At 47.3% G+C, this 25,145-nt stretch overlaps 1 protein-coding gene across 2 annotated transcripts in view; it reads left to right on the top strand.

Annotated features, from left to right (window-relative positions):
- The window catches only part of LOC146811369 (active breakpoint cluster region-related protein-like), a 220,913-nt gene that overhangs the window by 132,516 nt on the left and 63,252 nt on the right, over nt 1-25,145 (top strand). For both annotated transcript variants that reach the window (XM_085618487.1, XM_085618486.1), the window contains 3 exons: nt 10,635-10,710; nt 12,072-12,176; nt 21,947-22,024. In XM_085618487.1, coding sequence (XP_085474613.1) covers nt 10,635-10,710; nt 12,072-12,176; nt 21,947-22,024 — 259 coding nt within the window. The remainder of the gene's footprint in view (nt 1-10,634; nt 10,711-12,071; nt 12,177-21,946; nt 22,025-25,145) is intronic.

Here is a 25,145-nt window from a genome sequence, read left to right as displayed (position 1 = left end):
CCCAGGTAACGGCGAGTGAAGAGGAAAGAGCCCAGCGCCGAATCCCCGACCCGGCGGTGGGCGCGGGAAATGTGGCGTACAGAAGACCGACTCCCCGGCGTCGCTCAGGGGGCCCAAGTCCTTCTGATCGAGGCTCACCCCACGGACGGTGTTAGGCCGGTAGCTGCCCCCGGTGTTGCAGGGAGGCTCTCCCGGGCCTGGCTAGGGTTCGGAAGCTGGGCCCGGACCCGGGGCTTGTGCTCTGTCCCAGAGGTCCCATGGTGCGGGAGCCCCCCATCCTGCAAGCCAGCCGAGGGTCCGGGGCTGGGGAAGGGTGTCCACTGGGGGCTCGGGGAGGCTCTCCCCGGCCTGGCTAGGGTTCAGAAGCTGGGACCGGGCCCAGGGCTTGTGCACTGTCCGGCAGGCCCTGGGGTGCGTGAGCCCCCCATCCTGCAAGCCAGCTGAGGGTCCGGGTGCTGGGGACAGGGGGTCCACCGGGGGCCCAGGGAGGCTCTCCCCGACCTGGCTAGGGTTCGGAAGCTGGGCCCGGGGCTCGCGCTCCATCCGGCAGGCCCCGGGGTGCGGGAGCCCCCCATCCTGCAAGCCAGCTGAGGGTCTGGGCGCTAGAGACAGGGGTCCACCGGGGCCCGGGGAGGCTCTCCCCGGCCAGGCTGCTTTCAGAAGCAGGGACCGGGCCGGTGAGCAGGGGTGGCTGGCTTTATCTGCTACGCTGGCGGAGCGTAGTTTTCTGCCCACCCCTAATCCGCAGCAATACTCGCAGAGACTGATCTGATAAGTGCCCAGCCATGAGGAAGCCGCAGCTGAACTGACAAGAGCCCCGAGAGCTGCTGACTGGGGAGCAGTGATCTGATGCTGGGCGGAAACCGCGTGTGCGGCCTACCCTGTTAGACGAGAGACGGGGGCTAGCAGCGGCAACAGGGCGCTGCAACATAGTAACGTACATTAACAAAGTGTTTGCCCGGAACTCTCCCCCCTTGATACTGCGACTTGGGGTCTGGTGTGTTCTCGGGTCCGGGTGCGCGGAGGCCGAGTCCTGGACCCCACAACGGGCCAGTGCAGCTGGCTGAGGCCCGGAGAGAGTTGCCCTGACACCTCCCTCCCCCCTCGTCCTCGGAGCAGACTGATGCAAACCTACTGAGTTGCTGACCAGGCGCATACCCAGAGAAGAAGCGGTGAGTGAGGGGGCGCCTTGGGGTGACATCCTTGTAAGCCTGCTCCACCGGAAGCCGGAAAGCGGGGTATCGGTATACGTGTTGGAGAGAGGAGAGACATACTCGCATTGCCTGCGGTGCCTCCTGGGCTGGGAGTGCTCCGCTTCCTTGAGGGGCCTGATTCCGCTGTATTACCTCCACCTGAGCACAGAGACCAGCAGCGGCGCGAAACCGCCATTGCAGCCTGCGTGCTATCCCCTACCCCCCTCATCCACGATACAAATGGAGCGTCAAGTCTAGTGGGACCGACGCGCGCGCGGACTGTCTTCCTTTACTATTCCAAATACGGCTACCTGAAAGTGGGACCGCGGAGTGCTGCAGGAGGTGGGGGACGCCGTCAGCATAATTGGGAGAGCCCGGGAGCCAACGCAATAGCATTGATGAAGACACTTTGGCCTATTACGGGCCCCCCATTCTGGCAGTAACGCAGAGAGAGAGTAAGAGTAACATACTGAGGCGACGTGATACCCTTCCCCTGGGTGTTATGACTGCATCTGAGGGGTGCTGAACTGAGGTGCCACTCCGGACACTGTACATGCTAGGCCCAACTGCAGCAGCATACCTGGCCGGGCCTGCCTGCTGGAATAGCAGGCTCTGGATCCTGATGGTGTAAGACAAGGGGGGGCATTGACACTGGCAGGGGTACATTGAGCCGCTGGGAGAGTACTGCAGCACCAGACAAATACTTGCACAGCACCAATTTTAGGGGATGCTCACAGCCTGAACGAAAGCCCCTGTGCCTCTGACCCACATAAAAACAGGCTGCACTGCAGGGAGTGCATAATAAACACAGTGAGGAACTGTCTCCACCTGACTGACGTAATAGAACACCCTGTAGGACAACGCCAGACGCCATCACAAAATGGGGTGCCCCAAAGGGAAAGTGCCTGAGGCAAGCACCACAGGTACGCAGCAATTGGAGAAAACAGACACCCACACCCAATTTAGAAATTGTATCCCACCCACTAACCTGGAGGCACCCCAAGATAAATTAGACTTAATTCTGCAAGAGGTGAGGGACTCGAGACGATCAATCGAACAACAAATTGGCACCCTAACCACTGGCTTCACTCTCTTGAAGGCAGATCATGTCAAGCTGGCAGACAAAGTGAAGACTAACACACTTACCCTGGCAGAAATCATGCCGCAGCACAAGGAGCACGCAGTCAAATCACACAACTGTAGTGCCAAGTGTCCGGGCTCCAGGACAGGGTCGATGACGCCAAAGGAAGATCCCGACAGAATAATAGTCTGAGTTGTAGGTTTGCCAGAATGCTGTGAAGGTCCAAATGCGACCAACTTCATGGAGAGTCGTTCAGAGATCACGTGACCCAGAGGGCCTATCGACCTTCTTCTGCGTGGAGAGAGCACATAGAATCCCCACGGGGAAGCCAACTGACAGGGCGCACCCACGCCCCATGATTGCTAGAATACTAAACTTTAGGGATCGGGACACGCTGTTGAAGAAAGCTAGAGAAAGATCACAAATCCAGTACGAGAACCACCAAGTGTCCCTGTACCCGGACTACACTATGATAGTGCAACGTAGGCAGTCCTCATTCCAAGAGGTCAAAAAGAAAATGAGAGCCTTGGACATTAAATATGCACTGATGTTCCCGGCTTGACTTAAGGTAATCCATGAACAAAAAACACAGTTCTTTGTCACCCCTGAAGAGGCAGAAGAATGGCTGGAAATCATGTTCCCTCTGACGGAATCTGGGCCCTCTTCGCAAAGCATTACCTGGACACCGACAACTATTTGGAACCGACGATCTCACCGTAACATACCAAGTAACAAGTACGGGACCGGGAACCTTACGCTGGAACAAGTACAGGAAGGTCGCAAGGAGGCAATAGCAGCGGTACACACATTTTGAGACAGTACTCACCACACAACCTCGGACTCCTCGGATGAGAACACAGTCCACTCTGACTAGGAAGGTAGCCTAGCACTATTTTGAACTGTGACACCCCAAACTGCAGATGGTTTCCCGGGATGAGGTGCTACCAGGTGGGACGGTCAGAAAAATGCAATCAGGACACTCTATAAGGTACTCAGAGATAACATGATGATTGCAGCGTGCACATCCTCTCCCATAGTCATATTGGATTGTCTAGTAAACAACCTTGGTCCGGGTCGAGGTGAGCTCAATAGCCACTCACCTCAATAGCCGGGACACCAGGGATCACCTCCAACTAATGGCGCAAGCAAGTAAGTACTTGTTAAATGTTTACACTGTTGTGTATCTAGTTTGGATCAGCACATTTCTAGTGCTGGACTGTGTATTCAATGTTATAGTTAAGGACTTGGCCCACCCAACGTGCTATACTGTAGTTATTATACACTGACACACCCAGTGCATAGGCACAATCGACACAACAACCTGTACACATACAGGGTACCAATAATATGATTACCTGGAATGTGCGGGGACTGGGGTCCATACATAAATGCCATAGAATACATGTGCAGCTAAATCGGCACATGGCGCATGTAGTGTTCATGCAGGAGTCGCATCTCACTGACATGGAAGTGATTAAACTGAGGAAAAAGTGGAGAGGCCAGGTATTCTCCACATCATACTCCGCATTTGCTAGAGGGGCAACAATCTGGATCAGGAACAGAGTTCCATTTAAACCACTAGAACAACAGGTGGATCAGCCCGGGAGATACATTTTAGTGCGTGGCATATTAGATGGTACACAGGTAGTACTAGGTAGCCTTTACGCCCCAAATTTCGATCAAGATAAGTTCCTCATGGGCCTCAACTCAGATTTAGCGCCCATGGATCCTAGGCGGAGATTACAATGCTGTCATGGACATAAGCCTGGATCGTTCTCATCCCCCACTCCAAGGAGCAGGGTCTATAAAACAAGCAGAAGTGCTCTGCAATTGGGTGAGCAACTGGACACTAAGGGATGTGTGGCGCTTAAAAAAACAGACCAATAGAGAGTATTCCTTTTTTTCTGCCACACATCAGCTCCATACCCGGATAGATAGAGTGCTCTGCTTGGCTCTTCTCACTGCACATGTTACACACACTACATACCTTAGTAAGGCCTTCTCGGACCACAATCCCTTAGAGATCACCCTTTCTTGGGGCAGAATCCCCACTCCAGTCCCTACCTCGAAAGTATGGCCACAAATGCTGGAAGACTCTGTTTTTCATAGCACCCTAGTAGACTATTTTACAGAAAATGCTGACACGGCCTCCACGTGCCACATAGAGTGGGAGGCGTTTAAAACTGTGATAAGGGGCATAGACATAAGTACCACAGCCGGAGCCACACTAGAAATACACAACATTCTCAAAACAGTACAAAATAACATGAATAGATTAGAGCAAGAAGCGGTAGGTGACCCTGCAAAGACAGCAACGCTACAGGAGGCCCGCGTTAAGCACGCTGAACTACTGGAAACCCCCAGACAAATAGACTACAAATCATATACCCAAACCAAGCACGCTGAGTCAGATAGGGCAGGAACGCTTCTGGCGCGTATAGTGCGAGATGCACCTCCTCTTGTGGCGATACATGAAATAACCACTCTTAGAGGGGATACGGTGCATACACAATTGCAAATAAATCAGGCGTTCTGTGCTTATTATGAATCACTGTATCAATCCCCCCCACATGTAGCGGATGACTATTTCACTACATTCCTAGATGCTCTAACATTCCTCCAGTTGAGCCGAGCAGCACAAGACACCCTATCTGGTCCTATCACTAAATCTGAAATAAAGGAAGCAATCCAGGACCTGCCACGAAATAGGGCCCCAGGCCTTGATGGCCTGCCGATAGAATTCTTTGATACTTTCTCAACTGCCCTGATCCTACATCTAGAACGGCTGTACAAGTCTGCAAGGGACACTGGGATGTTACCCTCCACTACAATGCAAGCTTTAGTCGTTTCTCTGCCCAAGCAGGGTCGTTCGGCTACTGACATTTCTGGTTACAGACCCCTCTCGCTTCTTACTACAGAGTATAAAATACTTAGCAAAATTCTAGTGCAATGCATACTCCCATATCTACATACATTAATCCACACAGATCAATGCGGCTTTGTGCCAGCACGTAGTACCTCCCAAAATATCAGAAGACTTTACCATGTAATGGAAACAATTTCCATAGATCAACATAATGTCGGTTGCATCACACTGGACCTGCACCAAGCATTTGACACCCTCAGGTGGGACTACATGACCAGGGCCCTTAAAAAATTCGGTATACCACCAACATATATGAAATGGGTGCAGCTCTTATACTCGGCTCCCATGGCAAGGGCCCGCACCGGTAGTCATATATCGCGCGCAAACCCGGTTGGCAGAGGCACACGGCAGGGATGCTCCCTATCCCCCATACTATGTGTACTAGCATTGGAACCCTTGGCCATTAAGTTGAGGTCAGCTGCAGGACAAATGGGTATCAGGCTGGGTAATATCACACATGTGGTGTCTGCTTACGTGGACAACATAATTATATATGCAAAGGATTTGGTTACCAACCTAGAGCAGGTCCCAGAGATATTTTCACAATTTGAGCAAATTTTGGGTCTTGCTATAAATGAGGCAAAGTCCAAGGCCTTTTTCTTCTGCCCTGGAGAACGCCCAGAAGCCATACAATTTGGACAACTGTCCCTGTCTGTGGCGCAGCACACATTCAAGTACCTAGGAATCCAAATATATAGAAGCGCACAAGATCTAATAGAGGGTAACATCACCAAAGCACTACAGGCTGTTAGATCACAAACTGCCTTCTGGACATCGCTGCCATTGTCAGCGATGGGGCGTGTAGCTATTTAAAAAATGGTGGTCCTCCCACTGCTTTTATATCATTTTACAAACCTGCTGTTACTGATCCCCACTCCTATTTTTAAATCACTAGACACTCTGATATCCAAGCTGATATGGGGAACCGGTCGTCGACGGATAAGCCTAGCTAAACTGCAACTAGACACGGACAAGGGAGGACTGGGCGCACCCGATCTCCTAGCGTACTGCTATGCGAGCCAACTTCAGGGGCTGTCATACTGGCTTGTGGGACGTAATCTGCATGAACTAGGCTACACAGTCCAAGACATCGAGCGAGGCCCTCTGCACACACTGCTGCTTCCCCGGGCCACAGTACCACTGGGAGCCCCGACACTACTACGCACGGCGCTCGCTTACTGGAGGAAGACACTCCAATACACGCATAACTGCCCCCCATATGCTGATAACACTACACTCCTCGGTATTCCCACACCTACGGGGCTAATCACCAAATGCAGAATACTTTTGTGGCTGGGATGGGGGGGGGGGTTGCCACGGTGGGGGCGCTGTTTAGCGACGGAGCCCTAATAGACCATGAGAACTTCGTCAGGGAACACAGGGTATCAGATAACTTATATTTAGCTCGTGCAGCAATATACCACTACGTCAAGAAGCACTGGGCTCCGATGAGGGTAGAACCCCCAACTCATGCTCTGGTACAGGCAATTTATTTAATGGGAGAAGGACGTCACCTCACGAAATGGCTGTATAGAGATTCCCCTCACTGCAGCGTGCAACAAATGGGCAGAAGACCTTGAGAAAGATCTTACCGATAAAGAATGGACGGGATGTTAGAATACCCTAAAACAGTGTCCCACAATGCCAAATTCAAATTCATCCAATACATAATATTGCATAGAGCTTATTTCACCCCACACCGCCTGCAGCATATGTTTCCCAATTCACAACAATGCTGCCCTAGATGTAAACTGGCGGAAGCAGATCTCCTCCATATGCTCTGGTCGTGCCTAGTACTTACTGAATATTAGAATAAAATAATCACAAGCATTAAAACGGCGACGGGCCTACCCATTCAGGGAACAATGGCAACTGCCTGATGGGTATGACGTGACGCTCAAAAGCACAGAAAGTACAACTACGCTTTGTTTACCTGACGCTACTAATAGCGAAATGCTGCATAACAACAGCAAGGTCCCCCACTGAGTATATTTGGCATGGAGGTGGTGAGGTGGGGAAGTGCCGAAAGCGCGGCCATAAGACGAGAAGAAGGCCTGGGCCTCCGCAAAAGACCTATCTCAATGAAATGGGACCTTATAATGGAAGCATTCAAGTCCCTCGAACATGCACCTGTCCCCAGAGCCCAAGAAGAGTAGGGATATACTATAACCTAGTCTCTGCACATATAAATAAGATAACCTTAAAAGTGAAAAAGTAGTGTATAAGCACCAAATAACCACGGATAGCCCTTACAAGTACGACCGGGTGTGATATAGCGGAATTATGTGACATTGACATGTATAGGGGTGGGTCCAGCAGAGCTGGGAGCGTTGGAAGAGGGAGGGGGAAACAGTTAATTAAATTCAGGAATACTGTTGAAACACTTGCATATGAATTTAGACAACATGCTGAACTCGTAGTAAAAATACCTGTTCAATGTATAATGTAACACAAGGTTGCTATGTCTCGCGAAATACAGTCTGGATAGACATGTCAATGTACTGGTACGGATCACCATTGTAAAAAAGCATGATGGACTTATGATGGCGCGAGATGTAATGCTTGTATGGTATATAAAAACTGCAACACCCAATAAAGTGTGTTTTAATTAAAAAAAAGAACAAATGTTGCTTAAAATTTATCTCTGAGCTGGTCTCTTCAGTTGCCTGCTGCCTGAAAGTTTCACACTTTCTCCTCTGTGGTTTATGCCTGATTTGTTTAATTAGCTAAACAATCACCATTGTTTATTTGCTAATACACGTTATATAATTTCATTTCTACTAGAGCAGGGTTCTCCAGTGTCCGTCCTGGAAGCCCAGACCCATGCCAGATTTTTTAGATACCTACATTTATCTAAATGGGAACAAGTTAAAAATCTGGCATCGATCCGGCCCTCCAAGACCGACATTGGAGAACCCTGTACTAAGGGAATATTTGTATGAGGTTACAGATGTGCATCTGTAAATCAGTTCGGTGATTTGAGATGGATTTTTAGTGGGATATAGGGGCATATTAACAAGCCAGGCGATAAAATTATCGCCGCTTTAGCGGCAGAAAACTGGCGCTAAAGCGGCGATAATGGGCTTGATAATATGCTCTATGGAATTCCAATTGAAGCCCATGTTAAATGTGAAGGATGTCTAACATGGGCTTCAATTGGAATTCCATAGAGCATATTATCAAGCCCATTATCGCAGCTTTAGCGGCAGTTTTCTGCCACTAAAGCGGCGATAATTTTATCGCCTGGCTTGTTAATATGCCCCTTAGTTTTCTGTGCATCACTTTATTTCTCATTGTCTAGTTTGCGCCTGTTTGTGGTACTTGTTCAAAAATTGCTTCAGGAAAACCCTCCATTTTAAGTAGCATTTTTTGCCTAATGTGGACTAAAATGTTAATGTAGGTTAACCATTGAGTTCTGCTTTATTTTGACTACAGTATAGTGCTTAGTCAGGTGCCGTTTGTCACTACATTTGACCCAACTCTTGCTGTGTATTCCTCTCCGGCATATGGGCCACCCTTGAACTCAACAGCACCAGGACATTTTATATAATATGTGCCCCTCTACTCTGTCAATGGTGGCTAAATCCCTGAATCTAGGGAGAAGCAGCGGCTAGGTTGAAAACATAACTTCTATTGGTTTATGAACATTCAGATGTTTACCGTTCAAGCATTGTTCTCCAAGTCCATAGTGAAAAGGCCATCCGAATGAGCAGGGCCAGGGCAGGCCTCAATATATTTCGGAGCATATTTACAAGCCCCTTGGGCTGCCGGTGCATCCCTTTTTGCTGATGCACCGCCGACCCAGTTTTTTGCTCTATATTTACAAGGCTACGTAAAGTCCCTCGGCGTGGCTTTTCATGGCCTTTTAAATACGGCTCCTTGTCACGCAGCACTTTGCCTGAAAGGGGCGTGCCATGGGTGTTGCTGTGGGTGTTCCCACGCAACACTCATGGATTCTGCCGCATTCCTAGATTTACAATGTTTCGTAAACCTGGGAATGCGTCAGAATCCTTTGCCTCCCGAGGTGACGCGTAAGGAGGTGCAACGAGGAGAAATACTTTTATTTCTCCTCATTTTTTCCTCTTTCTATGCATGCTGCATTCTGCAGCACACATAGAAAGTGGAAAACATCTCTTGTGATTGTTTTTGTGCAGGGGTGTTCCTTACTGTACAAAAAACAACTATCCCCTGGTGCAAGGGTGCCTGCGTTGGCGCATGGCAGCCAATTGTGTGCCAGCGCAGGGGAGAGCACAGGGATCCATCATATTGTTGTGAAAATAACGCATCCCTGTGCTTTATTTATTTATTTATTAAGTTTTATATAGTGCTACCTAGACCCGGGGGTATCAGAGCGCTTTACATACACAAAGGAAAAAAAGTTGCATTGCATAGCAGGACATAAGGATGCACAAAGATATAAGCAAAACATTATAATTAGGCATACAGTGAAGGGGAGGGAGGAAGCTCAGGAGGTTGACACAGCTAAATAACCACCTATCCTTGATGGACAAATGAGCGGGGAGTCAGCTAGGTTATTAAAGTCTAGGTTAGTTGACTTGGACTGTAAAGTATTTCTTGAGGAGAAGGAGTTTCAGTTCCTTTTGAAGCAGATGAAGGAGGGGTTGTATCTGAGGTCTATAGGGAGTGTGTTCCACATCCTGGGTAAGTTACCAGAAAAGGATCGGGACTGAGTGGTTTTCCTTTTCAATTTCGGAGGGATGAGAAGAAGTGAGTTCTGGATCTACCAGCTTTTACCAGTTTGATGTTTAGGTAGTTGGGGGACTGTGAGTGAAGGGTTTTGTGTGTGATGCAGGCCAATTTATATATACATCTACCTTCAATGGGAAGCCAGTTGAGGGAGTGGAGAGTTGGTGAGATGTGTTCAAACCTTTTTACACCAGTTATGAGTCGAGCTGCCATGTTAAGGAGTGACCTTAGTGGGGCTAGGTGAGCTTATGCCGTCCCTGTTATGATGGCGTTCCCGTAGTCCAGTTTAGAAAGGACTAGGGATTGTACAATTGTCTTGAAATCATCCTGGGGAATAAAAGGTTTAATTTTCTTCAGGTGTTTTAGTGAGTAAAGCGCATCTTTTGTAGAGTTTTTTGATGTGGTCCTTCCTTGATAGGTTCTTGTCCAGGGTAATGCCTAGTCACATTACCGAGTCGGATAGGACGAGAGAGCAGTTTAGGGCATATAGGTTCTTGAGCCTGTCTTGGATTGGTAGGTGGTTACTTTTTGGAGAGAACAGTATTAATTTGAAGGTAACGCAGCACGGTGCAGCCTAATGGCTTGGGGCACCATGTTACGTTACCTTCTTGTAAATAAGGCCCTACCTACAAAGAGGCACAAAGCAATGCTGTGTGTGCGACCTTTTGGTTTCTTAACTTGCGCCTAGGTGAAAATTACAGTGACTCGCTTTTCTTTCTTGCCTTAGAGTTTCACTGTCCTCCTGTCCTCTGAATATGAGCTCCTGGACTGGAAAGAACAGATCGAACAAACCAAGAACAGGAGTAAGGAGTAAAACCCACAAACTGTCTTGTCGTCTTTTTGTAATTTTTCCCCTCTTTCCTATTCCACCTCTCTTATCTACTTTTCTCCTTTCCTTCTGTACCCTTGAAGAGAAACACTTGTGCAACCTGCAGCATTTGCATGTTTTGGCTATGAGATGGACAGACTCTTTGAGACCCTGGAACTTGCTGTCCTCTCACATCTTTAGCTGTCTTCTCAGTTAATATTGTTACCTGAAAATACTGGCACACCTTTTCAAGGTTTAAAAAGGATGGTGAAGTTGCCCCAGATCAGGTGCAGGGGAGCTGCTATGCTTTTCCCATGTTATTTATCTGAGGAAGTGTCTGTCATTTGTACCAACACAACCTCAACATTTTGTTCATTCATTTTAGATTTAAATGTTTTTCCAATATTCAACAATTATGCCTGAAATCTTGGGGTTGAAACTAGCAACTGTACATTAGTTATCTTTCTGTTATGAGCAACAACACAAACTTACAAAATGCTGTGGGCGAACCCAGTGGCGCTTCATCCTGCATGTGAGATAATATAGTAAATTGCTTCCTTCCTAAATGGACGTTAAGGTTCTCCTTGAATTCTTTTTCCTTTGGAAGGAAGAATGCTAATTTCTAATGTATAGTCCCACATTTCGTACACTGAAAAACAGATTTCTTGTTTTCCTTTACCATAGAATCTAACCTTTTCTCACAACTAAAGTTCTTAGGCTTGTCCAAAGACATTTATTTGCTATTAATTAGCCTTGGGATTAGCCTTGGGTGCTTTCAAAAACAGAAAAGATGTGTGGATAGCCTCTATCATGGTGGACCCTACATGAGCAATCTCTCTCATGTCTGCAGTATCCGCATGCGTTTTTCACCTCAGACTTCCAAAAATAAGAAGGACAGTGGATTCCTTGCCCAGTTCTGTTCACTTGTGCCACAGACAAAAGATAACTTCTGGAACACAGTGGCATCATTGAGATGAGGGCAAGCAGCGCATCCATTAGCTGTGCGCGCTTACCTCCATGGGTAATCATAGATGTTGCTGCTATAGATCAGGATTACCCACTGTTTTTTTCACCTCTGATTGTGGTACCATGATGGCTATCCTCACTGACCTCAGGGAGATACTAAAATATCTAAGGAGGATGCGTAATCACTAACACAGTCTCTGAGCGGTCTGTCCTGAAAGCTATGGCCTTCATCTGCTGTGACCCCAGGGTTCCTAGGTGCCTTCCAAAGCCCTGAACTTGTGCTACCTCTGGGGAAATTGCCTCGTTCTGCTGTTCCAATGAGAGCAGAACCTATTCTTCTAATCCAGCCTGATGAAGAACACTCTCACTTACACCTCTCTTCTTTGACAGATCTGGACTCGGAGCCATTGGTGTTTTCCGCCATCACAAAGCTGACCAGTTTGCTGGTAGAACTGCGCAGGACTGAGAGACTGCCCCTGCAGAGTGAGCGCAATGGTATGTGTATGAGTTGACACTCATGAGGTGAACAGTGTGCGTGTGGGTCTGTGTAGGGCAAGTTTGGATCCATGGGTAGAGCAAAATATCAAAATATGGGGTTGTCCCTTCATGGCTGGTTCCCAGGGCGGGGAGTAGTGAATGAGATGGTTATTCAAGGTCAAGAATTCTTTCTTAGATTTAAGTATTGCATGAGGGAATTGTTCCAAGGCAGGATTTGTGCACATGAATGGAGTGGGGTCAGGGGCGTAACACAGGCCCCCGAAGCCTCCGCAGTGAGGGGGGGCCCCCAAGCTGCAGGGGTCCCCCTCAGCACAGTACTCTCGTCCGAGAGCTCAAGCGGGGGGCTGCGAGGAGGGTAGAGCGGGTGGACACGTCCTGAAATGAGCCAGGTGGAGAGGACGAGAGGCAGAGACAGATCGGGGGTGAAGCCTTGGAGAGGGAGAAAAGGATTGGAAAGTCTGAGAGGGGAGAGGAGGTGATGGTGAAAGTGACAGACTGGGGAGGGTGATCAGTAAACAGAAGGCAGGTAAGAGAGGTCCCGAAGAGCATGAAGGAGTTGATTGACGTAGAACGAGAAGGGAAAGAGAGGCGAGGAGGGAGAGGTGAAGAGGAGACAGTAACGCCGAAAGAGAGAGGGAGCGGCCGCCCATTACAGAAGTCACTGTAATTGTATGTTCGAGGCATATGAGCTGCAGATCACACACTTAGGATAGTAGATCGCCATCTGGTGTTGGGCTCGGATGCTTGCAGGTTGTTGTTGTCTTCGGAAGAAGTCTTTGGTCACGAGATAGGTGACTCCTCCCTTGGACTACTGTGCGCATGGGCATCCACTCCATCCTCAGATTGTTTTTTTCCGCCATTGGGTTCGGATGTAACTTTTCCACTCCGGTTGAAAATCTCAAATACAGTGAAAAAACTTCTAACAACTACATCACCTTCACTCGATATCGAATTCATCGGCTCGATTCCGGACGTCGACGTGGGCAGTTGGGCCTATCCACGCCGTGAGGCCTACGGCTCATAGAAAGGACGCAGTTTAAAAAATGCCCCCAGTGTGGAGCAAAATTTCCGCACAGTGACCATCACAAAGTCTGCAACCTGTGCCTATCACCGGAACACGACGAAGCCAGCTGTCCAGCCTGCACAGCATTTCGATCCAAAAAGACCATTCGGGATCGAAGAGCTCGACGCCATATCATGGCACACAAAACAGCTCCGGAACCAGAAAACATCTTTGATGAGGGTCCCGATGTCCAGGAAAAAGAAGAATCCGAAGAACTTCAAATCATCTCAGAAGCAGACGACTCGGACGAGCCCATTACTCCTGGACAATGCGTGAGTACCACTGCCCCTGCCCCAACCCCTCCAAAACCAAAGGCATTGGTCAAGACTTCGCCAGCTGGCCTCAGTCGAGACTGAAAACACCCTTCAGAAGCCCAGCCTCCGGGCTCGGCTCCGAAGAACCATAAGCCTTCCGGTGGCTCGGGCCCGAGCAAGCCGCATGTAATGGTACCCCCGGCACCTTCGGCACCGAAGACAAAAGACCCCTCAGCACTGAAATTGGATCCGACACCCTCGGCACCGAAAACATCGAGGCCCATAGATAAACCGGCACCGAAACTTCCCAAGCCGAAAGACTTAACTTCGGCACCGAAACCTTCATCGGCCCCGAAACCTTCATCGGCACCGAAACCTTCATCGGCACCAAAACCATCGGCTAAGGACTATAATACACCTCCTAAAGCCAAAGACTCGACCGATCAACCAAAACCTCGATCGGAACCGAAAAAATCGGCGCCAAAATCTGTTCCTGAAGAACAAGAACTTTTCCATCCAGATCCAACACAAAAAAGGATCTATATTAATCCAAAGACTGGACATGTCACTGCAGTGCCATATAAGAAACGGAAACTGGACACAACACCTGCCCCAGTTCCTATAAAAAAGAAGGACTCAGCAACATCACCTATTCCTCCTTCCTCTCCCATATGACCTTCTACCACACCCCCTCTGCCTATACCACCCTTACCTCTACCATCTCCATCACATACACCACCTCCACAGGATGATGATGATGACCTAGGGGGAGGGGGTGATCCTGGTGATCCTAATGATCCGTTCACGGATCCAGATACCGCACCATTGGATGATTGGGCATACCCTCTACCAGATATGCCTGACCCTTCACCATATTCCTCCAAACCATCACCTCCAGTCACCACCTGGGGTTTGGACAACTAGTAAACAGGGCAGACCCTTTACCATGGCGTCACCATGCACTCCGATGCACCCGAGGAAGATTTCCTCTTAGACACGTTTGAACAGTCTCAGAAAACAGTGCAAATTCTACCTATGATTAAAGGTGTCACAAAACACGCCACAGAAGTATTTAAAGACCCCGTCCGTGCCAGGGTGCTTAACCCAAGAATTGAGAAACAAGATAGACCTGCCCCAGAAGATCCTTGTTACATCAAAGGACAGCTCCCTCTAGATTCTTTGGTCGTTTCCAATGCAAGGAAACGCGCCAACTCCCAAACCACGGGAGATACACCACCCCCTGACAAAGAATCTAAACTATTAGAAGCCTTGGGCAAACGAGTAGCAGCACAAGCTGCTAATCATTGGCGTATTGCCAACACCCAGGCTCTACTAGCACGCTATGATAGGGCTCACTACGATCAGTTGGAGAATCTGCTACAACACCTGCCAGACCAATACAAGACCCAGGCAAATGACCTTATACAAGAGGGAAAACTCATCTCAAATGCGTCAATTAAATGCGCACTTGACGCCGCAGACACCGCCTCTAGAGCAATAAACACAAATGTACTCCTCAGACGCCATGCCTGGATACGCATTTCAGGCTTTAAGCTAGAAGTACAAAGTACCATACTCAGCCAATCATTTAACCAAGAACAGTTATTTGGGCCAGCAGTAGACACTGCACTCGAAAAAATGAAAAAAGACACAGACTGCTAAATCCATGGGAGCATTGCAGTCTCCACAACCACACGGCTCCTTTCGGCACTCCTTCTACAGAGGAGCCTCCAAGAATATGGGAACAGACACCTCCTCTACCTTCAAAACCTCTCAACAAACATCCCCCAGCAGAGGATATTTTAAAGGAGGATATAGAGGAAACAACACCAAGGGACGAGGTCGAGGCAATACCAACACTCGTACCTCCCCTGCCACAAAACAGTGACTTTCCTCCACTCCCCCCAGACCTTTCCACTCCAGTCGGGGGAAGACTCAAACAGTTCCTACCTGTCTGGAACTCCATCACAACAGACAAGTGGGTAAGACAAATTATCCAGTATGGTTACTGCCTGGAACTCACCACTACCCCCCCACACATACCACCCAAGCAGCGTTCCATGTCACCAGACCATCTTACGCTCCTCAAACAAGAGGTTCTCTCATAGCTTCAAAAACACGCAATAGAACCAGTTCCCTTACAACATCAGGGTACAGGGGTATACTCACTATACTTCCTAATCCCCAAAGAGGACGGGACTCTAAGACCAATACTCGACCTCAGACCCCTAAATCTGTATATAAACTCAGATCATTTCCATATGATCACTCTTCAACAAGTGCTCCCACTACTGCAACAAGGCGATTTCCTTGCCACACTAGATCTCAAGTGCGCTTATTTTCACATTCCCATACATCCTGCTCACAGGAAGTACCTAAGGTTTATGGTGGACGGACAACACTATCAGTTTACAGTCCTTCTATTCGGGGTGACAACTGCGCCCAGAGTATTCACCAAATGTCTAGCAGTTGTAGCAGCGCATCTCAGAAGACAACAAATTCATGTCTTCCCGTATCTAGACGACTGGCTAATAAAAGCCAACTCATTCAACAAATGCGTTCTACACACTCACCAAACTATTCAACTCTTACACAGCTTGGGATTCACAATAAACTATCCCAAATCTCATCTCCAACCCTCCCACATACATCAATATCTGGGAGCCACCATAAATAACTCCAAAGCCCTAGCATATCCCAGCCAGGATAGCCAATATACAAGCTCTCATCGCAGAATTTCAAACCCAACACTCTCTTCCAGCAAGAGTGTTCATGCAACTCATAGGCATGATGGCATCATGCATCTTCATTGTGCCTTTTGCAAGACTACAAATGCGTCCCTTGCAAGAGCGTCTAGCACGTCAGTGGAATCAGGCTCACGGACAACTAACAGATCTGGTGTGGGTGGACAGCCGCTCACATCGCTCTTTAAAATGGTGGAACACAATAAACCTGTCCAAAGGGCGGCCGTTCCTCGAGCCTCTTCCACAAATAGTGTTAACAACGGACGCATCACTCACGGGATGGGGAGCCCATCTCCTAGGACACACCACTCAGGGCAAATGGACCACTCAACAGAAAGTGCTCCATATCAATTACCTGGAACTACTGGCAATATTCCTAGCACTAAAATCTTTCCAAATACATCTCCAGAACAAAACTGTCCTCATCCGTACGGACAACATGACAGCCATGTATTATATACAAAAACAAGGAGGCGCACATTCTCCAGCTGTCCCAGCTCGCACAGAACATTTGGAGATGGGCCGTTCCCCATAACATATATCTACTTGCAGAACACCTTCCAGGGGTTCACAATCAGATTGCCGACCTGTTAAGTCGTCAGACTCAACAGATCCACGAATGGGAATTACATCCACAAGTCCTACTCCCCTTTTTCCAACAATGGGGCCAACCAGACATAGATCTGTTCGCCACACACGAAAACACAAAATGCCCAACCTTCGCCGCCAGGTTTCCCCACCCACGGTCGAAGGGCAATGCGATATGGATGAACTGGTCAGGCAGATTTGCGTACGCTTTTCCGCCTCTCCCACTCATTCCATTCGTGGTACGCAAGCTCCGGCAACAGTCTCTCAAACTGATCCTAGTAGCTCCCACAAGGGCACGCCAGCCGTGGTTCACAACACTGCTGGAACTCTCTCTAGTTCCACACCAAAAACTGCGCCTCTCCCCGTCCTAATTAACCCAGAACCATGGAGAAATAAGACACCCAGATCCAGGACAACTGAATCTAGCGATCTGGCTCCTGAAGTCCTAGAGTTCGGTTACCTCAACCTACCACCAGACTGCATGAATATTATAAAAGAGGCCAGATGACCTACCACTAGAGCCTGCTACGCTGCAAAATAGAAAAGATTTGCCATTTACTGCACTAACAATGATATACGCCCACTGGATGCATCCATCCAGAACATCATTTGCCACTTACTACACTTACAAAGATGTAATTTAGCGTACTCATCCATACGTCTCCACCTAGCAGCATTAGCAGCCTACTTACAAAATCGACAACACTTGTCACTATTTAGAGTACCTGCGATTAAAGCCTTCATGGAAGGTCTTAAAAGAATTATTCCGCCCAGATTACCAGCCTCTCCAGTGTGGAATCTAAACATTGTTCTTACAAGGCTCATGGGACCCCCATTTGAACCTATGCATAAATGCGAACTGCAGTTCCTCACATGGAAAGTGGCTTTTCTTATTGCTATCACATCCCTTAGAAGGGTAAGTGAAATCCAGGCTTTAACCATACAAGAACCATTCCTACAATTACACTGCAACAAAGTGGCTCTTAGAACAAATCCGAAATTCCTGCCAAAAGTCATATCTCCGTTCCATCTTAACCAATCAATTGAGCTACCAGTGTTCTTCCCAAATCCGGACTCGGTAGCTGAAAGAGCTCTTCATACCTTAGACGTTAAAAGAGCCCTGCTTTACTATATTGACAGAACCAAATCATTCCGCAAAACCAAACAATTGTTTGTTGCTTTCTCTCCACCACATAAAGGCAACCCCATTTCCAAATCTGGGATAGCCAGGTGGATAGTTAAATGTATCCAAATATGCTACCACAAGGCTAAACGCACACTATCAGTTCCCCCTAGAGCACATTCCACACGCAAAATAGGGGCTTCCATGGCATTCTTAGGAACCATTCCCGTAGAAGATATTTGTAAGGCAGCCACATGGTCTACAACACACACCTTCACTAAACACTACTGTGTTGATGTGCAAGCAAAACAGCAAGCTTCTGTAGGTCACGTTGTCCTTAAAACCTTATTCCAAACTGCTGCAACCGATACAGGTGACCACCGCTAGGGGAGACACTGCTATATAGTCTATCCTAAGTGTGTGATCTGCAGCTCATATGCCTCGAACGGAATATGCTACTTACCAGTAGCTCTGTTCGTGGCATGTAGAGCTGCAGAGCCACACACGCCCACCCACCTCCCCGGGACCTGTATCTGTTCCAGCATCGTCTTACTTAGACATTACACATGGACATCTCTCTCTTTTTCCAAACTCCATCATTTCCTATCATGGCGAAAAACAATCTGAGGATGGAGTGGATGCCCATGCGCACTGTAGTCCAAGGGAGGAGTCACCTATCTCGTGACCAAAGACTTCTTCCGAAGATAACAACAACCTGCAAGCATCTGAGCCCAACACCAGATGGCGATCTACTATCCTAAGTGTGTGGCTCTGCAGCTCTACATGCCAAGAACAGATGCATACTGGTAAGTAGCATATTCCTTATATAGCACTTACTACCCCTGACGAGGCACCGAAGAAGGAGATCGGGGGTGAGAGACTAAAAATAGATACCTAGGAAAGATATGCAGAAAAAGTGAAGAGAGTGTTGTAGAAAGGACAGAGAGAGAAATAAAGGTCGACACCCGAGAGCAGATAAAGGAGAAACAGATAGAAGAGATGGCACTGATGAGTGTACAGGACGAAGAAAGAGATGGGGGAATAAGACTACAGATAGAGGGAATGACATAAAATACTGCAGGAGCGAGGGCACCGAAGAATTGGGACGGGGAGAGAACAAGGAGAAGTGAGGGACTCAGAAAGAGAGACAGAGAGGGATGGATGGAGACAAACAGGGAGAGTGAGAGGACATGATCGAGAAAAAGATGAGTGAGTACAGGGTGGGTGGAGGAGACAGACTAGAGGGAGTGATGAACAGAGAGAGGCAGCAACAGAGAAAGAGAATGATGGGGACAGGAGTGGCCATAAGTGATGGAGAAGAGACCTTTGTGTGGTCGAGAACGGATGGAAAGAGTGTGAGAGATAAAGATAAAAGGGGAAGGAAACGACAAAGCAAGAAACAGGGAAGAGAGTGAGTGAGTGATAAAAAGGAAGTGATGGAGAGACTCGAAGGAGATGATCTGATGGAGACACACAGGGAGGAGAGTGAGTGATAAAGAATGAGCGATGAGAGAGACAAAGAGGATAATATATGATGGAGACACAGGGAGGAGAGTGATAAAGAGAGACAACGAAAATATTGTCTGATGGAGACACGCACAGAGGAGAGTGAGTGATAGATAATGATTGATGGAGAGAGACAGCGAGGATATTTTGTGATGGAGACACACAGGAGAGTGAGTGATAGAGAAGAAGTTATGGAGAGACTCGAAGGGCATCATCTAATGGAGACTCATAGAGAGGAGAGTGAGTGATAGAGAATGAGTGATGAGAGAGACAAAGAGGATATTATATTATGGAGATACAGGGAGGAGAGAGAGTGAAGAGAGTGAGTGATAGAGAGGACGTGATGGAGACAGACACAGAGGAGATTGTCTGATGGTGTCACGCAGGGAGGAGAGTCGGTGATAGAACAACAGAGTGATGGAGGGAGAGAGACAATGTGGATCTTGTATGATGGAGACATACAGGGAGGAGAGTGAGTGATAGAGAATGAGTGATGAGGGAGGCAAAGAGGATATTATTTGATGGAGACACAGGGTAGAGACTGAGTGAAGACAGGGAGTGGCAAATAAAGATAAGGGCAATATTATATGATGGACACACACACAAAGGAGAGTGAGTGATAGAGAATGAGTGATGAGCGAGACCAAGAGGATATTATATGATGGAGACACAGGGAGGAGAGTGAGTGATAGAGAGGTAGTGATGGAGACAGACACAGAGGAGAATGTCTGGAGACATGCAGGGAGGAGACTGAGTAACAAGAGGGAGTGATGAATAGAGAGACAACAACAATATTGTGTGATGGAGACACACAGAGAGTGAGTGATAGAGAGGAAGAGATGAAGAGAGACTTGAAGAAGATAATCTGATGGAGACACACAGGGAGGAGAGTGAGTGATAGAGAGTGATGGGGAGAGAGAGACCACGAGGATATTGTATGATGGAGACACACACAGAGGAGAGTGAGTGATAGAGAAGGAGTGATGAGAGATACAAAGTGGATACTATATGATGAAGACACAGGGAGGTTAGTGAAGAGAGTGAGTGATAGAGAGAAAGAGTTGGAGATACACACAGATGAGATTGTATAATGGAGACACGCAGGGAGGAGAGTGAGCGATAGCGCAACAGAGTGAAGGAGGGAGAGAGACAGGTTATTGTGTGATTGAGACACACAGGGAGGAGAGTGAGTGATAGAGAATAAGTGATAAGGGAGACAAAGAGGATATTATATGATTGAGACGCAGGGGGGGAGAGGGAGTGATGAATAGAGACAACAACAATATTATATGATTGAGACGCACACAGAGGAGAGTGAGTGATAGAGAATGAGTGATGGAGAGAGACAGGATATTGTGTGATGGAGACACACACAGAAGAGAGTGAGTGATAGAGAGGAAGTGATGGAGAGAGACTCGAAGGACATATACAGTCCACAACCCTTGAAGAAGCACCGACAGCCTCGGAAGCAGACCTGCGGACAGTGGAGTAGGCAGACCTTTTGCCTAACCCCCCCCCCCCCCCACCAAGACATGTACCCTGTGGAAGTCCTACACGAAGAGGTCAACCAGAGGGGCCCCTTCCACGTATCCTGCATCGGGCCCCCTCAAGTTTCGTTACGCCACTGAGTGGGGTGTCAGGCAGTTCCCGTACACAAGGGTTACATGGGAGGAGCAGCATGTGATCAATCAAATAATAGAAAGGAACCCCGCAAACCAAGGGGGCGGGTTTATACAAACCAAATCAGAGGATGCTGCTCCCCTCAGTGTGAAAAAGCTAAAAATCACTATTACACATGCACTCAATCCCACCAACTAACAAGGTAAAGCCCGCAACCAAAAGAATAGAAAATATGAATGCCAAAGTGCTAGAAACACACACATATTTATATGTGTGTGTGTATATATGTATATGTGTGTATATATATATATATTTATATATACTTTAATCCGATAAAACAGTAATTAAAACCTAGTACGTACAACCATATAAAAACATATATTGCACAACACAGAAAGGAAGAACTGTGTCAGACGAAAAAGGATGTCTTTTAACATGTGCACTTCTACTTTACATATCAATGAAACTTTATAAAGCTTAAATCTCATGATCTGACTAGTGCCGGTTGAAAACGTCACAATATTTTGTGTGAGACAGCCTCTCCCGGTATGGCTTACATGGGTGAGGCAATATTTTGCCTGCGCGAGCTCAACAGACGTATAAACTTGTCTTCTTCAAGCACGTCTGTGATGTCATCTTGATCCGAGCCTGTTGCTGCAGCCATTTTACCTTGAGCCTCAAAGCACTGTCAGGGATGGAGTTAGAGTTCTCAAACCATGAACTGTGTGAGAACAGGTGCTCAGCAGTGAGGTAACTGAAAGGCAAATGTGGCAGGTCTGCTCCACCTTGGCTGGCAGTGAGGGAAGGGAATCAGAGTGCCTGTATTCTACATTTCATTACATCTGTGCCTTCTTAATTCCTCACATCAGGCAGCAATCCATGTTTCTTGCTGTGTGGAACACTGATCGTTGCTGTTCACTCAATCAAGAACCTCACGAGTTCGGCTGGTAAGATTCTTTACTTTTGGTTAAAAAAAAACGTATGCTTATGGCTGTTTTTTCTCTTAAACAGGGGCTGTGGGTGGAGCAACAAGAAACCCTTTCTTTCTCCCACTTTCGTTTGCATGAGTTGTGTGTTTGTAAATAGAAAATGAATTATGTGAAGGAATGATTGACTTTGCTGGCTTTGGATCTACTGACATGGTCCCTCTGAGGTCTGTGTGACAGACTATTGAGCCTAAAGATATGTTCTCCAGAGAAGCGCCTAATTCCATCGTCCTTCTTTCTTTGCAAGCTTCTCCATGAGGCGTCCCCCCTATTTACGTACGTCTTCATCAGGTCAATAAAAAATACTTACTCTGCCTAGACGAGTCTCCTGAGGACAAATATTGTGCAAATCTGTGTATGTGAAATTTCCAGAGATTTTGCACATTTTGTGTTAGCCTTCAGGTGATCCTCCCCCAAACATTTTGCCTGCTTGCCTCATATTTTTGCTGAATTCTTTTGTTGGCCTTAAGACTTTGAGCACTTCACCACTGCCGACAAGTGCTAAAGTGCATGGGCTTCTCCCCAGAAGATGGTTTGATTGGCTTATCCACAATCTTCATATTTATCTGTAAGTCCCTAGTAGAGTGCACCACATGTGCCCAGGGACTGTAAATTAAATGCTACTAGTGGGTCTACAGCACTGATTGTGCCACCAGCACAAGTATTACTTTAAACATATCTCAGGCCTGCCACTGCAGGGCATGTATGTGCAGTTTATACTGCAATTTCGACTTGGCATTTCAAACCCCTTGCCAAACCTTAGATTCCCAGTTTATTACATACAAGTCACCGGTAAGGTAGACACTAGTTAGTTCGTAGAGCAGCATGCTGTGTAATCAAAAGGTAGGACAGCAGCTCTGCATGTACTTTTAAGTTCTGCATGTCCTGGTAGTGAAAAACAACCACATTCGTTTTTCACCACCTTGAGGCTTACCCCTCTCATTGGTTAATATTGGGAATTTCTTATGCACTTATGAGTTGTCATTCCTGATTGACAAGGAGTAGATCTGTCATGTTTCAAATCATTGAAATGGTAATGATAAATCCTCTTTACGGGTAAAGTTGAAGTTAATATTGCCCTTTTAGAAATAGCACTTCTAAAATATGGCATTTTTCTGTTCTTAGTCCTGTGTGCATGCAGCCTGTCTCCAATACACATCTGGGGTGGGTGACAGCTGGACTTTGTGCATTCCCTCTAGATAGCCACACACAAAGGGAGCTTAGGCGTGCCTGAGTGGCAATCCACATCTGGATGGGTCCTCCTCGGTAGGATGGGAGAAAAGAGCAGACACTTATACCTGAATAGGCTATCTCCTGTCCCGACACAAAGGAATGAATACCCCCTATAGTGCATCTGGAGCCAGGGCTGGAAAGGGAGTACCTTTGTGTACTTCAGATCCCCTCTTTGAAGTCACCCCCACTCCAAAGGCACAATTGGGTATAAGTACTGGATGTATGACCCCACTAAAGTAGACACTACTGGACTTGTAAAGAACTCTGCCAGGAGGAAGGACTGCTGTGCTGCTACAAGGACTGCCATTCTTCTGGACTGCTACTCTAGATGAACTGCTTTTCTGATGTGCTGCCCTTCTGCCTGCTACCCTCTGCCCTGCTGAGGAAGAAATTAACTATCTGACTTGAACCCAGAGTGATCTCCAAGGGTATGCTGGCTTGTCTCCAGTTTTAAGGCTTAGGGACATCAAAGTTTTACCTCCTTCTCCTGTGTCTGGTCCATTGGAAGTGGATCCAGGTGCTTGCTCCAGTGGAACCGATGCATCCTCTGCTGCATGAGCAGAATCGACGCAGAGCTGCTGTTGCGGGAGCAGAACTGGAGCACTGCACTGGGAACTAGCGTTGTGATCAGGATCAAGTTAATTATTCAGCGAGCATTGCATAGTTCCAGTGTCTGGCCCGCACTCCATCACGATCGACTTGAACTCTTGACTTTGCCCCTTTCCAGCACGAGCAGATAACCCTATAGCACTTATTGCTTGTAAGTGTTATTTTTCACTTTAATCTTTAAACACTCATAACTTGACCTCTACATATTGGATTTTTGTTGTTTTGGTCTTGTTTTAATTATAAAATCTTAATCTATTTTTGTAACCTGGTGTGGAGTATTTTTGTGGTGTTTTCACTGTTGCACAAATACTTTACACGTTGGTTATTAAGTTAAGCCTGCCTGCTCAGTGCCAAGCTACCAGAGGGTGAGCACAAGTTAATTTATGGTGTGTGTCTGACTTACCCTGACTAGGATTGTGGTTCCTGCTTGGACAGGGTGCATACCTCTGCCAACCAGAAACCCAATTTCCAACATTTTCCATAATACTAAATTTTAGAAATTCATGAGTTTTGCTTATTTTAAATTTTTCACTGGACTAGTCCTAATCAAGCATGATATATCGAGCCCCTAACCCACCAGCCAGTTTAGTAGTAGCCATATTTGGAATGAATTGGAATCTCATCCTCCTGGGTTCAATGCACCTGTGCTTTAATGATAACTATGCCCCTCTTTCAATCAAAATAGGCACAATCTGATTCTCTTTAGAAGATAGCAGTTCAGCCCTGAATATGTGGTTCTAGCAAAGAAAAGAAGGGAAAACTGTGTTTGTTTCTCTGGTACACTTAAGGGCTGTATTATTGGTTATATACGAGCAGATCATAACGGTTTGTCAGTGAGCCCACATGTACCGGAGCACTAGAAGCAGTGTAGGTGCTGGTCGCGTCGATTGTTGAGTGCTTACACTCCAAGCACTATATGAGGATTTGTTGCACTTGGCCTTACTATGTGCAACCATGTTGTGGGTTCAGTAGCAAAGGCCCCAGTCTAAGAGGAAATCTAGACATGCAATGGAGATGATGCATGGACACTTTAGCAGGATCAACAAGGATGATATTCTGTGGAGGACTGTGTTGGGGGGATGTTACCTAACCATTCAAGCTGATCTGAGAGTGTCCTGAACTGGGAACATGAAAGGGCCCACATGGACTCTGTTAGAAATGGGAGTCTCTAGTTGGCAATAGTTTGCACCTTTGGTCAAGTAGGGACCCTTCTTCCTAGTCAGGGTAAGGAGGATACACT

The sequence above is a fragment of the Triturus cristatus genome, chromosome 7, assembly GCF_964204655.1.
Source record: "Triturus cristatus chromosome 7, aTriCri1.1, whole genome shotgun sequence".
NCBI lineage: Eukaryota > Metazoa > Chordata > Amphibia > Caudata > Salamandridae > Triturus > Triturus cristatus.
The sequence above is the reverse complement of the archived record's forward strand: the minus strand, read 5'-3'. Positions and strand labels throughout refer to the sequence as shown.